This window comes from Glycine soja, chromosome 11 (assembly GCF_004193775.1).
Source record: "Glycine soja cultivar W05 chromosome 11, ASM419377v2, whole genome shotgun sequence".
NCBI lineage: Eukaryota > Viridiplantae > Streptophyta > Magnoliopsida > Fabales > Fabaceae > Glycine > Glycine soja.
In genome coordinates this window covers 11,237,159-11,252,613 of record NC_041012.1, presented here as the reverse complement: position 1 = coordinate 11,252,613, position 15,455 = coordinate 11,237,159, and the positions used below count along the sequence as shown (strand labels likewise).

Genomic DNA, 15,455 nt, shown 5'->3' with positions numbered 1-15,455 from the left:
CCTCCTCCTTATTTCTGCAGAATGGACAGAACATATCATCCACCCGTATTTGTCTCCTTCTAAGGTTTGTATTTGTTGACATCTTGCAGTTACTCTTTTTACTCATCATGGCATCTGCTGGTTCTTATGAGGATTTCTGGATTTAAGCCAGTAGATTCTTTTCCTTGCCATTCATTTCACAACGAAGAACTGTGGCCGCCTATTCTGCCGCCATCTTTTTCCACATCTTTTCGGCCACCACCTTCAGCTTGCCGCTTATTTTCCGGCAAAGAACTTTCCGGTTTCCTATTTTGTCACTGTCCTTTTCCGACGTGTTTCTCAGTGACTTCTCTCGCTTTGCTGTCACTTTATGATGATTTCGTCTCTTTAGTTTGAATAATTGGGTCTTCACACTTCGTTTGAAGCTTCCAAATCTTGGTTTAAAGAAGATCGAAATTTGTTTTTACTTAAGCTGATGGGTGTTCCAGATCTCTCTTCCTAGCAATATTCCTCGATTTCACCAAGATCCCTGAGTTGTCTTCAAAATATCGATTTGAAGCTTCCAAATCTTCAGAATGTCAGAACTTACTTGCTTTGCTTGCCATTAATTTCTTAGAATGTCAGAACTGTTACTGTTGCACCTATGCACATTGTTGGAAAAACAACCTAAATTGTGCTCACCCCTAAATAGAAGGGAGTGTTGAAAGCCCCACATGACGGGTTGCCATGGGCAAAAAGGGACATGTTGAAGTCCCATATCGACTAAAGATAATGCTGAAATAAACTATATAAGTGGAAAACAATCCTCACCTTACAAGCCGGTTTTGTGGGATTGAGTTAGGCTCAAAACCCACGTTCTGACATAGTATCAGAGCCTATCCTAGATGGGTCCGTGTGTCTGTCACGCTCTAGGAAGGTAGCCTTGAGCGTGAGGGAGGATGTTGGAAAAGCCATCTAAATTCTGGTCGCCCCTAAATAGAAGGGTGTGTTTAAAGTTTCACATGGCAGGTAGCCGTGGACAAAAGGGAACATGTGAAAGTCCCACATCAACTAAGGACAGTGTCGAAAAAAACTATATAATTTGGGAGCAATCCTTACCTTATAAGCCGGTTTTATAAGGTTGAGTTAGGTTCAAAACCCACATTCGGACACACATGATGATAACAGTAATCAGTATTAAAATTATACTGCTTTGACAGGCACCCAAACAAGAGCACTACACAATGTACATACTACATACAATAAAGACAAACTTGGAAGAATACTAACATCTGAAAAAAAAATTCATCAATTGCATAAATTTTTTTTATGAATATAAATAACCATATAACTGGATAATCAAGGTATAAGCATATCAAGACTTTTTTTCCGCAACTGCATACCTGGCCTAAATTTGTTTTTTCTATTCGACCTTTTACAATTCTTGCAGTATTTGCATTGTCATCCCTCTCAAGTATAGCAGTGATAATTGGTGTACTGATTTTTTTGTTTCCATTCATTATTTCTTTGACACGAGGAACTCCAAGAGTAACATCTAACGACAGATTAAGGGACAACATTCCACACCAAACAACATACAGCAGTATTCAATAAAGTATTTAAAAAGAACATAACTATTAGGGGGCGTTTGGTAGGGGGGGAGTTTTTTCAAGCCCAGGACCAGGAATCAAACATCCAGGCAATCATAATTCCTGGGATTGAATAAAATCTATTTAGATGGTCATAAATATTTTAGGGAATACTTAGATAAGTTTTCTAAGAATTAAAGAGTTATGTGATATTTTTAACAGTTACTTTAATTATTTACAACAATAATTAATCTAATAAAAGTAACATGATATTTTTACTTTAATAAAAGAAAATTTTAACTCGGGAAAATAAGATTCTCACCTCCCCCAAGGGAAAAGTTTCACGGGAAACCTGGCTGAAAAACATTCTCAGGAAACCTTCTTTCCCAAGAATGTAATTTTTAAAAATTGGTACTAAACATGGGAAACGAAGATTTCCAATCTAACATTCCCAGGAAACTAAAAATTTATCCCCCACCAAATGCCCCCTTAGTGATTATCAAAGTAGACAACATGGTCAAATAAAGGATACTCATGCTTGCAACTCCAGCAAAGTGGAAAGTTTTCAAAGTCATCTGGGTCCCAGGCTCTCCAATACTATGAGCTCCAGTTGCACCAACAGGAGCTCCAGCCTCCATTTTTTTGGAATGATAACGAGATAGACAAATATTCAAAAAAACCTGAAAAATAGGGTACTATGTAAATACAAGCACAAACTAGTAGGAATAATGCATAAATTAAAGGAAGCATAATCAGACAAGTATGAAACTATTGGAGTATGTAAATACGTAACTGTGTAAACAGTTTTGTTTCATATTAGACAGCAGTGTATATGTTGTAAGGGTTGTCAGTTTTCATTAAACTGCACCCAAGTAGTTACATTCTGTTAGAGTTAGTTGTGATTAGTTTCTCAAGTCAGAACTCTTTAAATACCTCTGTTGTATCTAACTCACTGAGTTTTTCTTTCTGAGCAATTATATCAGTTTAATCTTTTCCATTTTCTCTCTCACTCACTCAGTTTATCGAAAAGAAACAAATATATATTCTTAGAAACAAATGTCTAGAAAGATCAGAAGAGAACATTATGAAAAATACTGAAGATATACATCGAAAAAACACACCATTAATTAAATTTGAAGCACATCAAATGCATAAAGTAACTCTGAATGACCTTGCCCGAAGTTCAGTTATTCACTTCTTACTTTAAAATTTTCTTTTACAAACAAGGAAAAAACACTAGTTTTGGGTAGTTAACAATGATAAATTAGAGATTGATAGCATCAATCTGTAAGTGTAAATTAGAACAACTTGTAGCATAACGCTAACAAAAACAATAATAGCAGCCTTATCAGTTATTTGAAGATAAAAATTTATCCTATGAGCATTTGTGTACACCTGCATGGAAGGTGACAGTGTATGTCTGTACCAATATAATATGTTGAGCTATACTAATTGTATTATTTAGTCTTAAAGTTTCCATTTATTTAACAGATTTGATATATTCATTTCCCAAACATAGTTGTATAACCTTCATTAGGATATATTAGTTCATATAATTTGGCTTTATTCTATGAGCCTTTAGTTAGTCTATAAAATGTAAACAGCATTCTGTCCAGAAATTTATTCAGAAATAATATTTTCAGATACTTTTCAACTGATCTGTTTTTGAATGCCTTGTCATCATACTGGACCAATCTATGGTTCATTGCACGGTATTTGCACACCTTCATTGTTATCCTCGATATCCACAACCATTACAACTCCATAATAAGGCCTCATCACCTAGCATCTCTAGTTTAGTTGGACAATGAAATGCCACCACCGAAAACTGCTCAAGGGCCTCCATGTGCCAATCATCAGTTCTACATTCCCCACCATTTTTGTGTTTATCCCACTACTTTTCAACTCATTAATACCTCCTCTTTTCTAGTGATCCATAGATCGTGACCCACTTTAAGTGATTGCGCACATGCAAACTCTAAGTCTAAGGCATTCTATCTCAAACCCTAATATCAAGTTATCAATATCTCAAACTCTTGAAAAACAGCCCCTACTCCACCTATAGCATCATTGGACTCAGTGTTGCACACCACATGCCACCTCAATGGTAAGTTTATAAGTGGGTGTCAACCCTCACCCTATGACTCATGCGTAAGCTTTTGGGGTTGAGTTAGTCCAAACCCATATTCTAAGATGGTATCCCAGATCCATTAAATGGACCACCCACCATTTCAGCCACGCACCAAGCCCAAAAGTGCTGGGCATGAAGAGGAGTAAAGGAAAAAATCCATGTCTCACATTGGCTAGAAATAGTATCAAGATAGAGTATATAAGTGGGGGACAATCCTGTCAGTATGAGCTAGCTTATGGGGTTAAGTTAGGCCCAAGCCCACATTCTAAAGAACATATAATGGGCAATGTGATCTGCACAACCCTCAAGGGTAAACAAAAACCTAACCCACATTAAGGGAAAAGCTCCTGCAATGAGTGAAATATAGTTCAAACCTTGGAAATGATTTTCTCTTAATGATATGGTTGTAGATGTCTACGACTCTGGAGACTAGTTGGAATAATTTGTGGCATACCTGCCCCAGCTGAAATTTACATTTTTTCCATAATCTATTACGAATTTCTACAACAGTTGGTGAACCCTTAGCCCCCGTATAAGCCTTTCAATTAGTAGGGCTTGGCTATTTTCTATTTTCAATTAGTCAGCCTTGACACCTTTTCGTAGACACGTGGCCAAACTGTATTCACAAACAGGCTATGCTCTCCCAAGAGCTGCAAAATGATCTTCATGAATACCAAATAAACCTACCAAATCCTTACTGTAAATCAAATGTAAACAAAGAAAATCAAGGCAATTTTCCTCAAGAAAGACTTAAGTTTCTCATTCAACAAGGACAGTGTTGAGATTATGATAAGATTATATTGAGATTTTGAGATATAGGCTGAAATTTCAATAGAATATTGATTTGATTTTGTTGTAATTATTTGTTTCTATTAGCTGTACATAATTAGGGTAATTAAGCTGAATATCATGTAGGTCAGGTAATATACTTTGCCTAATTATCAGATATCTCTTGCACAAAATTTCTATATATACAGGGTTGGGAGACTCTCACCAAAGAAGTTTCCAGTAAAAGAATGTGTTCTTTGTATATGTTTCAATTTGGTATTAGAGGTCATGTCAAGTGAAGGATCTCCATGATAACTTTGGGTTGTAGCTCTAGAAACCAGAGTTGAAAATCAGAATTAATATTATGATTATATTAATAATAGCGATTAATAGGCACCTTATCATTCAATTAGAGGAAAATACCTCTGATTCAATCTGGTAGCAGGATTTAAGACATGTTTGTAATGCATCTAGGGAGGGGGGTTGGTTCAGGACTTCAGGGGCAGTATAGAATTGAAAATTGGATGTGGAGCAAAGGTTAAATTGTGGGAAGATGGTTGGCTGACTGATGGGAAGTCACTGGCAGAAAAATACCCTCGTATATACAATATATCTCAGCAGCAACAGAATTCAATTCAGCACATGGGGATTGCAACAGCAGGAGGATGGGAATGGTGCCTACAGTGGAGAAGGCTTTTTAGGGAAGTGGAAGTGGATACAGTTGCAAAATTCATGGAGGATATTCAAGCTGTGACAGTGCAAGTTAATCAGCAGGATAGTTGGGGATGGAGGCTAGAACCTTGTGGGGTTTATACAGTGACACTGGGAAGTGCTTACAAAGTGTTAGCATCCCAATTATCAGAAGACAAATTTGATGAGGTATTTAAGCAGGTTTGGAAGCTCAAAATTCCAAGTAAGGTATCTCATTTCATTTGGAGATTGATCTGGGAGAGAGACTACCAACAAAGGTTAATCTGAGAAGGAGGACTGTGGAGCTGAATGATCCTGAGCCCTTTCTGCAGATCGAATGAGGAGGTATCCCACTTATTCTTTAATTGTGACGGAATATTGCCTCTATGGTGGGAATCATTGACTTGGATGAATATAGAGGCTGTTTTCCCAAAATCACCTAGAGACCATTTCGTTCAACATTGCCATGGATATTTCAAGGGTATTATCTCTCAACAATGGCAAATATGGTGGACTGCTTTAACTTGGTGCATTTGGCAGAATTGTATTTGCAAATGAATGGTTTAATGGTCAAAAGCTGATGGAGGATGCAATTTTCTACAGCTGGAGTTGGCTCAAACATTTGGAAAAAGGATTTGATATTCCATTTCACACATGGGCAATCAGGGGGGATTGTCCTATTGGTTTTTGATGGAAGGATGTGTCTTTACTAATTCACACCTATGGAGTGTCAATTCTTGCAATATAGCTTGAATTAGGTTTCCATAGGTCTTCAAATAGTATAGACCCAATGTACACATATCAATACCACTAGTACTAATCCCTTTATAATATTATAAATTAGTTTTGCTTACCAAAAAAAATCATTCATGTAGAGGAAACATGATATCCTCTATCTGTGTAATTAATGTTCTTAACCTATATAAACACGCATCTGTTGTGTACTCTAACAAGTGGTTTTCATTCAATTTCCCTCTGTTTCTCCTATTTTTAACACAGTTATTAATCTCAGACAGCAGTACAAAGTAATCAACTCTAAAGATGCTATAACAGGAAGCGAGATGACCACTATTTTAAATATTATAATACAAACTAAATAATTTATACTATACATAAATACTAAAAAAAAAAAAATTCATGATGAATAATAACTAATAAGTCACAGTTTAGGGTCTTTAAACACAAACACCATTAATGTAGGAGCAATAAGAACATAGTAAAGAAATAAAAAAAAATGAAAGATGATGCTGAAATTAATAGCAAAAGATCATGACAAATTAGATTTAAAAAATTGCAGAATGTGAACTGGGAAGCCTAAAGGAAGAAGAAAGAACGGAACACAGGATAAAAATAGTGCTATAAAGTGTGAAGGAATGAATAGAGCTAAAACAAGAGGTAACTTTTTGAGAAATATTTTGCCCAAACAATGATGTTCCAGGGTAAAAGTGGGATTTTGAAGTCTATACTGTATAAATAGAGTTCTCTGTATTCAGAAAACAGTTACAAGTCACTAAAAACTTAATCCCGTTTTCTCTCTCAAATCTCTCTGTATTGACTCTCAACACTAGCCAAGCAAATCAGACAAGCACCCGTAATAATGAGTGCAATGACCAAATGAAAGCAAAAAACAATGAAGGGGAAAAAAACATACATCTAGCTGTTTACGAGTGATCCCAGATATCCTCTGCCCAAATTTTTTCAGGTTTTGAGAATGCTCATCAGTGAAACCTTCTTCCGTTAATTTTGCATTATCTTTGATAAAGGATTGTAGAGATTCAACGAAGTCAGCAGAGAAGCCCACCTCAAAAACCCCTTTCTCTGCTAACCTAGACAAATCAAATTCTGAGAGCTTCTCATGAACTACTTTACTCACATCTGAGGAAGATAAAATTTCATCATCTTCATCATTGGGACATATGGCCTACAAATCAAAACACAAGAAAAACCAACTTTTTTCATTAAGTCACGAGATTCCAAACTATAATGACGAAACTACATAAAACAACAAACAGCTTTTAAACCTTGCTTTTAAGAAACAACCGCTCAAAATTCAATGGTTTTCCATTTTTTCCTTCCATGCCTGCTGGATCCATACCATCATCTCCATAGCAAAATTGAACAATAGAGCCACCAGCATTTCTTACAGTATAATCATAATGTAAAAACAAATCCTCTAGGGATTTCATTAATTGACGAGACATATATCCCGTGTCTGCAGTTTTAACCTGCAAAGACACAAGCAGAGAAAAAATCATAAAATTCTTCAAAGTAAATAATTATAAAATTAATTATTGGCCAACATCCCAAAATGAATGTTCTGTGTTTTACAACTACTAGTAGCTCCTACATACAAAAATAGTTAACTTTATTTTTTGTTTATAAGAAAAAAAGGGTTACATGAGAGAACTATGGATCCTATATTTTAATTATAACCCTCAATGATAACCAAGGGACATGAATAGAGCTACATTCCCACAATGACACCGAATATAAGTGAAACGAAATCCAAATCAACCGCCAAGTACTATAAATATGTAAAGTGGTCATGTAACAAGAGCACATTATTCCAAATGGAGAAAGTCAAGACTCGCTCAAATGACTTCCATTTTCATAGTTATATGTAGCCAGTAGCCTTGATTCAAATGCCATCAATTATTCCAGATATATTATTCTAGATATGTTACTTGGTTTTAATAGTTCATATAATTGAATCAAGTTTTTACTTAAGAATATATTATGCATAATTTATTCAAATTCAAAATAAGAACCCTACCGCTGTATCAACAAGCCCTTCTCGCCCTCCCATTGTATGGAAGAAAAACTCAGTAGCTGACAATCCACTGTAAAAGGAATTAGCAACAAAACCTTTTGCCTGCATCAAGGACAGCATATCAGTATTCAATCTAAGAAACAACTGTCAGTTGTTTCACATAACCAGGGTAGTATTCAACAATAGATATTTAAAACTGAGCACAGTCAATAGAAGTGACAGAAATTGGTGCAATATGTAATAAGGATTCAAAGATATGGGACTATATTTATTTCAGTGTCAGTTACACACAAATAAATGTAGAATGTGAAATGAAGACAATAACCCACAGAGGAAATTTACTATATTGTGCTAACAATTCAAGTGAAAGCAATCAGTGTTGAAGGCAACATCATGATGAACATAAAAAATTTAAGTTAGTTTCTCAAACCTGAAGCTATAGTGTTAATTACTTAAAATAACTGTCACATTTCAGGTGCGTGAAGCAGTGTGATCAACAGGGCTCCTTATTACATGCCCGTTTTCCTTTGGCTAAGCTGTTTCACAGACATACAATCACCATCCATCTACTAATTTTCATTTAAATGCTTACATTTTGTCAGTTATTATTATCAGGCCATAACTTTAGCATTTGTGCTCTTTCTGAGCATCTGGTTTAAATTGCATGGACATAAACCAAGTTCAATTGACACAATTTTGCATCATTCATCAAAACCAGAATTGATCCCTTACACATTTCTTACATCAGCCATGCTCATTGTTAAAATTCGGGTTTTAGTTGAAAAGGGGAAAATGGATATGATCTGTGAACAATGACATGATATTGATATTATGATGTGATAACCTAATACTTCAACATCATGATCTTTATTCCAGGTAATTTTTGTTCCCAAAAACATATGATTTTCTGCATCAAATGGTTGAAAAACTACTTTGTTAAAATTATAGGGTTTTAAGTATAGAGGGAGTAAAAGGAGAGGAGTGGCTTCAAATGATACTCTTAACTCTCGTATTGTGGTGTATTGCAAAGTAATACAAAAAATATAGCACTAATCCTTATTTATACTAATACTGATCAAATCCTAACTAAATAAGGAAATGAATCATGAGATCATAAGGAAACTAATCCTAAAGATAATCTACATTATTAGAAACAGAGAGAGAGAGACTAAAAACTAGCTTTTATACTAGATTTAGCGAAAGCAGAAGGAGAAAAGGAAGGAGGAGCCAGAGGTGGTGGATTAGAATCGGCCATTGCAGGACCTTCAAGCTCTGTATACAATATTAGAAACACAGCAAGAGAGAGAGAAACTTAAAACTTGTGGATCTGAAAATTCTAATTTCATTTCCAAAAAGATTCTATTACAATCTAGCTTTTATACTAGATTTAGGAGACTTACAGAGCAAGCTTCTAACAGTTAGCTGCCAGCTGTCACTTGACAGCTGGATTACTAACTTAGTACAATACTCACATACATTACTCTAAAATATAATATTGATACTACAAGATATTTTTTAAATATTTTAAAAAGGACGATTTAAGGTGATGAGATATTCAGATTGCAACCTCAGAGCAAGTTTATGTATTAATCCAACTAAGTACAGAAGAAAATAAGGAATTAAGGATAAGTGGGGATTGAAATGTTTATGATGAAAGAGTTCCAAAATAATGAGAACAAACATACAGCAGGGGTTTTTGATTTTCTGGGGAAATGAGGAAGGCTCCGATCTATGAACCCATTAGGAGTACGACGACCACCGACTGATTGTTGACCAACACAGGCAACCATTTGACTGATATTAATAGAAGATCCTTTGGAGCCACATTGTGACATGATCAATGGACTATTTCTCCAGTGTAGGGTTTGCATGCAGACCTGAGAAAAATACAAAGTCATTGATAGGCAGACATTTGTCTGAAACACACACAGACAGATTACTTTAGGAAAAAGAAATGGATACCTTCCCTGCCGTATCACGAAGTCCATTTAATACCCCAGTAATCCGAGTCTCTAATGTCTGCGCAGCATCACAACCAGCTAAGAGTTCTAGTTTTCCCTTATTGAAAGCTTCTATGTGTTTATCACATTCCCTATAACCTTCTGAAATTGTTTCATCTTTCTTGTTAATCAGAATCTCTTTTGGTTGGACATCATCAATGCCTATTGAGAACCCATGATTGCCAATCCATCGTGCACTGCATCCAAGTAAAATGATCATGTTCTGTGAAGCTCCTAAATCCACCCATGCAAACGCAAATACAATATCAAAATGCAAAAGGTGACAGCTTTTAACAGAAATTCTACTTTAGCATTTTTGCTCTTACAACATTTCACTTTCCCTTGCAGCATCAGTTTGATTTTGCAAAGGCACACAGACAGCAGAGCTCGGGCTTGCATTGATCCATCCCTCCAAGGTTACTTTAAAAGCATATTTTTAAATTCCAGTATTTCTTTTAATCTAATTCAAAACATTTTGCACTCAACTGATATAAAGCAGACATCACTATTACCACCCATAGAGCAGACATATTTACCTCAATTTAGCTAAACGATTCATGCAAGATGCAGCAGCATGTGCTCTATAGTCTCTCAGTAGCACAGAGAACAGTCCATCTTTGTTGCCATTTCCTGAACTCATGCAAAACAAAGCAGGACATCAACATATTTGCAAAAACATGAAGCCATTAAGGGTAAGACTACATTCTTATAACAAACTAGGCGTGCGAAGGTGTTAAAAGTAAACTACATCACTATTCCAGTCTTTTCTAAAGAATCACTGCAGTAATATTAATGGTTAGTTGACATAAATTATCATAACTAAGAAAAAGAGATAATTGGAAGTATAGAACTGAATACTTTCCAGCTGTAAGTTCTAACTGATTTCTCACTTCTACATAAAATTCTTTCCTTATAAATCTGGCAGAGAGTGACATGGCAAATGGGATACAGTTTGTCTTTTGTTTCATTTCTATCCAAATGACTACTAAATAAAATACATTGAAAATGTCCTAACATTTACTACTTTCCCAAATTGTTGTAACTTTCATCACACCACTCAACTGCATTTACGCAACTTCAAAGTTCAAACAACTTGAGAAAAGCTTACGCACAGTAGAGTTATGTCTTCACAGATATGCATGTAATATAAATTACAACATGTTTGTTTCCAGCTTTCTTTTTTGGGAAATAATTCTTTTTTATTTCAAAAGCACTCTCATGAAGATGCCAAAACAAAGCTTTTTCAACCTCAAAATAAGCTAATCCATAGTTCCATACTGATGCAGAACCAGAAAACAAAATATAGTAGATATTGTGAATGAAACAGGGAGACCTTGATTGAATTAAAAAGATAACAAGAACAAAGAAAAACAGACAGGAATGGGTACCCAGTCTGTCCCAGAGCCAAGCTCCTCTATCCAAAACGATAATAATCCCCAAAAACAGAATGATCCCCCTTCTCTCTCCAAATCTGTTACTAATAACCGTTAAGATAACAAAAGGCAAAATATCTAACTCCACACCCCAAAATACCCCTTAACTAACAATTATGACCAAATCACCCTTCTAATGCCTTTCCTCCTGCCCTTTCCTCATGTAAACACGCCCCCACCTTCCTTGGTTGCCTTCGTGTACTAAAGGCTCACGTAATTCTTCACCAATGGTGGTATCACATACATACACAGTAGTCATGAAAATTTAAGTTTACCTACAGTTAAACAATCCTCTTGAGCATAGAAATATGAAATGAAATAAACAAGGTAAATTTAGAGTAACTAACCTAAAGTAACCTTTCCAACTTGTCCAGAGATCAACTCGCTATTACGAAAATAAACAAACCCATCATTTGGGCACAATGTTTTCCATTCTATTTTCTTGTCTTTTATTTTCTTGTCTTCAGTGTAGTTTCTCTCCTTAACAGTAAGATTCACATAGACTCTCATATTAGCATGTGGGCGCAGTATAATGCTAAATAACTGCTTACCACTCCAAAGTTCAACTGGCTGCAAAGAATAATGGCAGTAAGAAAACATGCATTGACTGTATATAAATTAGTAAAATGAATGACTCATTGCGACAAATTTTGATTCATCAAGCTTATTATATAAAAGAAGAGGACTCAACCCAGCCACCAATTTAACCACAGCACAAAACAATAATGTCCATATTAAAGCATATGAATATACCTCTCCTATAGTTAGTTCTTTCTTCATAACACATCTCTCCCAGAATTTTCTTAAAAAATAAAAAATTGATAATAATAATAATAAGTAAATTATTAGAAGGAAGAAATAAAAGATAATATTTTTTCTTTGTAGAACTATTGCAACTTAATTAGCTTCGGGATAGGGTTGTCTTATTGCTGCTCTAGTTCTCATCCAATGGTTATTTCAAGGACGGTGTGTCATGATCCATTTTGCACATGGAATGCAGTGCCATAACATCATCCCTCATTCACTCATTCTCTTTATTTTAATAAAATAAAATAAAAATTATCCCCCCAAAAAAGGACAACAGACTTATACTAGAATAGAGACAGCATAGAAAAGGAAAACCCCCTAAAAAGAAAAAATCATCTCACTCCAATTCCAAAGACATCCCAAAATCTGATACAGAAGACACTGTCACTACCTACCCCTCAGAGTCAGTGGTCTGCAATAATGTCCTGATAAATCTATAATTAGCTGTAGTAAATCTAGAGCATGTTTTGAAAATCAGCTTGATGGCAAACATATAACGGTGTAGTTGGGTCTGGTCGGATTTGTGTGTTCTGAAGTCCAAACCAATTACATAGTGGCAGGTTGAGTTGGTTCGGTTTCTTTGTCTTTGGAAAGGCAACCCGATCAGAATTGAACCAACCAGAAAGAGATTGGGTTGTTCAGGTAGGGTGACAAGGCCTTATAATAAAATATTAAAAAAATGTAAACTTTGTGGTTCCCTTGCTAAGAAAACGTGTCAATGTGAACCATCCATGGACATCCATCAAGGTCCATTGCAAGGCCTCTCTTCAGAGACTACAAGCGTGACTACACCTCAACATTCCTTCACCCCTTTTTTAATGAAGATTTTACACAAATAAGGTTCCCCCCTAAGAACACCCTTTTCTATGTTTCTTAAGATGATCCTGGCACTGTCAATCCATTTTATGTTATATTTCTATGTTTGTTTTGCCTATACATAGAGGGGATAAGGAGGTTCTATTTGTGGATATAGTTTTGAAGTTCAGTAGTGCGGGAAAGATGAAACACTGCATTTTGTTGATTACTGATTTCGCAATTTACATTGTTGACCAAGGTCGAAGCACTTAAATGAAGGATAGCGCTTCCTGCAGTAGAGAAAATTCATCTTGAGAACTGAGTGATAACCTTTTTTGTAGTGATAATTCCTTCAGAATATGATTTGTTCATGGCTAGTACTCAGAAGACTGAGATTGTTACAGTGTGGATGATGTTACCAAGCCAAAAAGTGTGGCTGGTTTTAAACCATTGGTGAAATCACCATCACCACCCCAAAAGGTGTTTTTGGTTCATGTCAAGTTCATTGGGTTTGAAACCTGGGGCCCGAAGACCTAACCAAACAGTGTCAGATTATAGAATTCTCAGAGAGAGATAGAGAGAAAATATCACAGACAGAATTGAGGAGAAGTGAGATATTATTCAACCCAACAAGAAATCAGTTACAGCTCAGTATATATAGACAGTTACACAACTGTAACTGTCAACTAAGCTGAGTTAGTTAGTGACAGCTGTCACACAGCTGTCCTAACAGATTAACCAACTAACTATAGACTAACTACTAACTGTAGTTTAGCCTTTATAGATCAGTTAAAAACAAAAAGACAAGTAGCACGAGTAAGTATACTCCTATACAGATTATGTGAAAATAAACCAAACCAATCAAGTTTTCCGGGCCAAACCATTAATTCTTCTTAAACTTAAACTTTGAATGAGGTAATCAAGACAATTGAATTTCATACAACTTATAATATCAATATTTCCTTTCACCTCTATAGTATTGTTTTTAAAATACAAGTATTTGTTGATTATCACATTAAATACATGGCTATGAATGTTAGAGACTGAGTCGTGTGAATTGTTTAAAAGTTGATATGCTAAGTAATCAAGATTATATCATATTATTCATTCAACAGTTGTATTGGTTAAACTTGCAAATTACAGAAAGTTACTCAAAGGCGTAGTAATCAAAACTTACTCCTAGAGTAAGTGGATACCTTAGCTTCCTTTCAGACCCAACAAAGACACAATGGATAAACACTCGATAAAATGGCTAAATAAGTGAGTGAATCTAGTGAATGTCACATTTATAAGCTCCAACTCTCACCTTAACAATTGCGGGAGTTGGCAGATCAATAGGATCCATGCCATCACCTATGTACGAGCAAATAAGTGAAAAGGTAGAACGGTCGTAAAAAGTATCTTTCCTGGTTATGAGAAAGGAAGAGGTTAAAAAGTCTTGAGTAGAAGCAACCAGAATCTCGCCATTTTTTGGAGTGCACAAATTGTTTTCCACCTGACAATAAACAAAATTCCAGTAAGAAAATAATGTTAAGTTCTTCAAATGCTTAAACCATACACTCAATTGAACAAATCACACAATATTAAAATATGTAAATAATAATACTTAAACCATGTTTAACCAAAATCTTCTAATCATGGTGCATGTTGGTATTCTTTGAAATATTGTAAATAGGAAATAGGAAATGTTATGCATGTATAGTGTATAATTACAGTAATTAGGGTAACAGTTGTTCTTTGTATTTATGACTCTAATCATAAATAATAGCCTCTTCTGTGTAATTCACACTCATGGAATTCAACGTCAATCACTCTTGTTTTCTCTCTATGCCGACATAATATTCCATTTCATTAAAGCATGCCTTGTCGAAAAGCGGTACACAGAAAATATAGCAGAAATAATGAAAAAGTGAAAGAAAAAACAGATACATTGACAAAACAAAGGAAACAGACAAATGAAAGACCTATAAAAGGAATTGCCCGGCAGAGCACTTAGAAGATCATAGCAGAAGGAATCATAATGATTTTTTTTACAAAAAGTGCACAATAAAAATTGCACCGAAAAGCACTATAGATAGTCAACAAGCAATCCTAAACGACAATGAGATCCAGTAATTTTTACCCCCATCAACAAAATAGCCTCTGTCCTAGCCTCCTCAGTCTGTGGGACATGTAAGTTCATCTCATCACCATCAAAGTCAGCATTATATGGGTTACATACAGATTCATTGAATCTTAAAGTTCTCCAAGGCATAATCCTTGCCTGTATGTGAAAAATTAAATATTAATGCAATTGGATCAAAATCTCTCACAATTCTACATTTCACTTTTTAAGAAATTACCCTGTGACACATTATAGACATCCGATGCAAGCTTGGCTGTCTATTGAAAAGAACAATGTCTCCATCTTCCAAATGGCGATCAACAATATCACCAATCCTCAATTCATCTGCAGCACGCTTCCTACAAAGAACTTTTAAGGACCTACAAAATAACAATAGGCTCTATATTATT

General features: G+C 35.3%; 1 protein-coding gene across 1 annotated transcript in view; it reads right to left on the bottom strand.

Annotated features, from left to right (window-relative positions):
• LOC114373560 (DNA-directed RNA polymerase III subunit 1) overlaps positions 1-15,455 on the bottom strand; it is a 29,341-nt gene that overhangs the window by 6,847 nt on the left and 7,039 nt on the right. Inside the window, exons 10-21 of the mRNA XM_028331039.1 lie at positions 15,284-15,425; positions 15,064-15,204; positions 14,248-14,436; positions 11,687-11,909; positions 10,443-10,536; positions 9,869-10,103; positions 9,592-9,783; positions 7,910-8,008; positions 7,158-7,361; positions 6,788-7,057; positions 2,080-2,227; positions 1,362-1,513 (exon numbers count right to left, since the gene is read on the bottom strand). Of these exons, the coding sequence (XP_028186840.1) occupies positions 1,362-1,513; positions 2,080-2,227; positions 6,788-7,057; positions 7,158-7,361; positions 7,910-8,008; positions 9,592-9,783; positions 9,869-10,103; positions 10,443-10,536; positions 11,687-11,909; positions 14,248-14,436; positions 15,064-15,204; positions 15,284-15,425 (2,089 nt within the window). The remainder of the gene's footprint in view (positions 1-1,361; positions 1,514-2,079; positions 2,228-6,787; positions 7,058-7,157; positions 7,362-7,909; positions 8,009-9,591; positions 9,784-9,868; positions 10,104-10,442; positions 10,537-11,686; positions 11,910-14,247; positions 14,437-15,063; positions 15,205-15,283; positions 15,426-15,455) is intronic.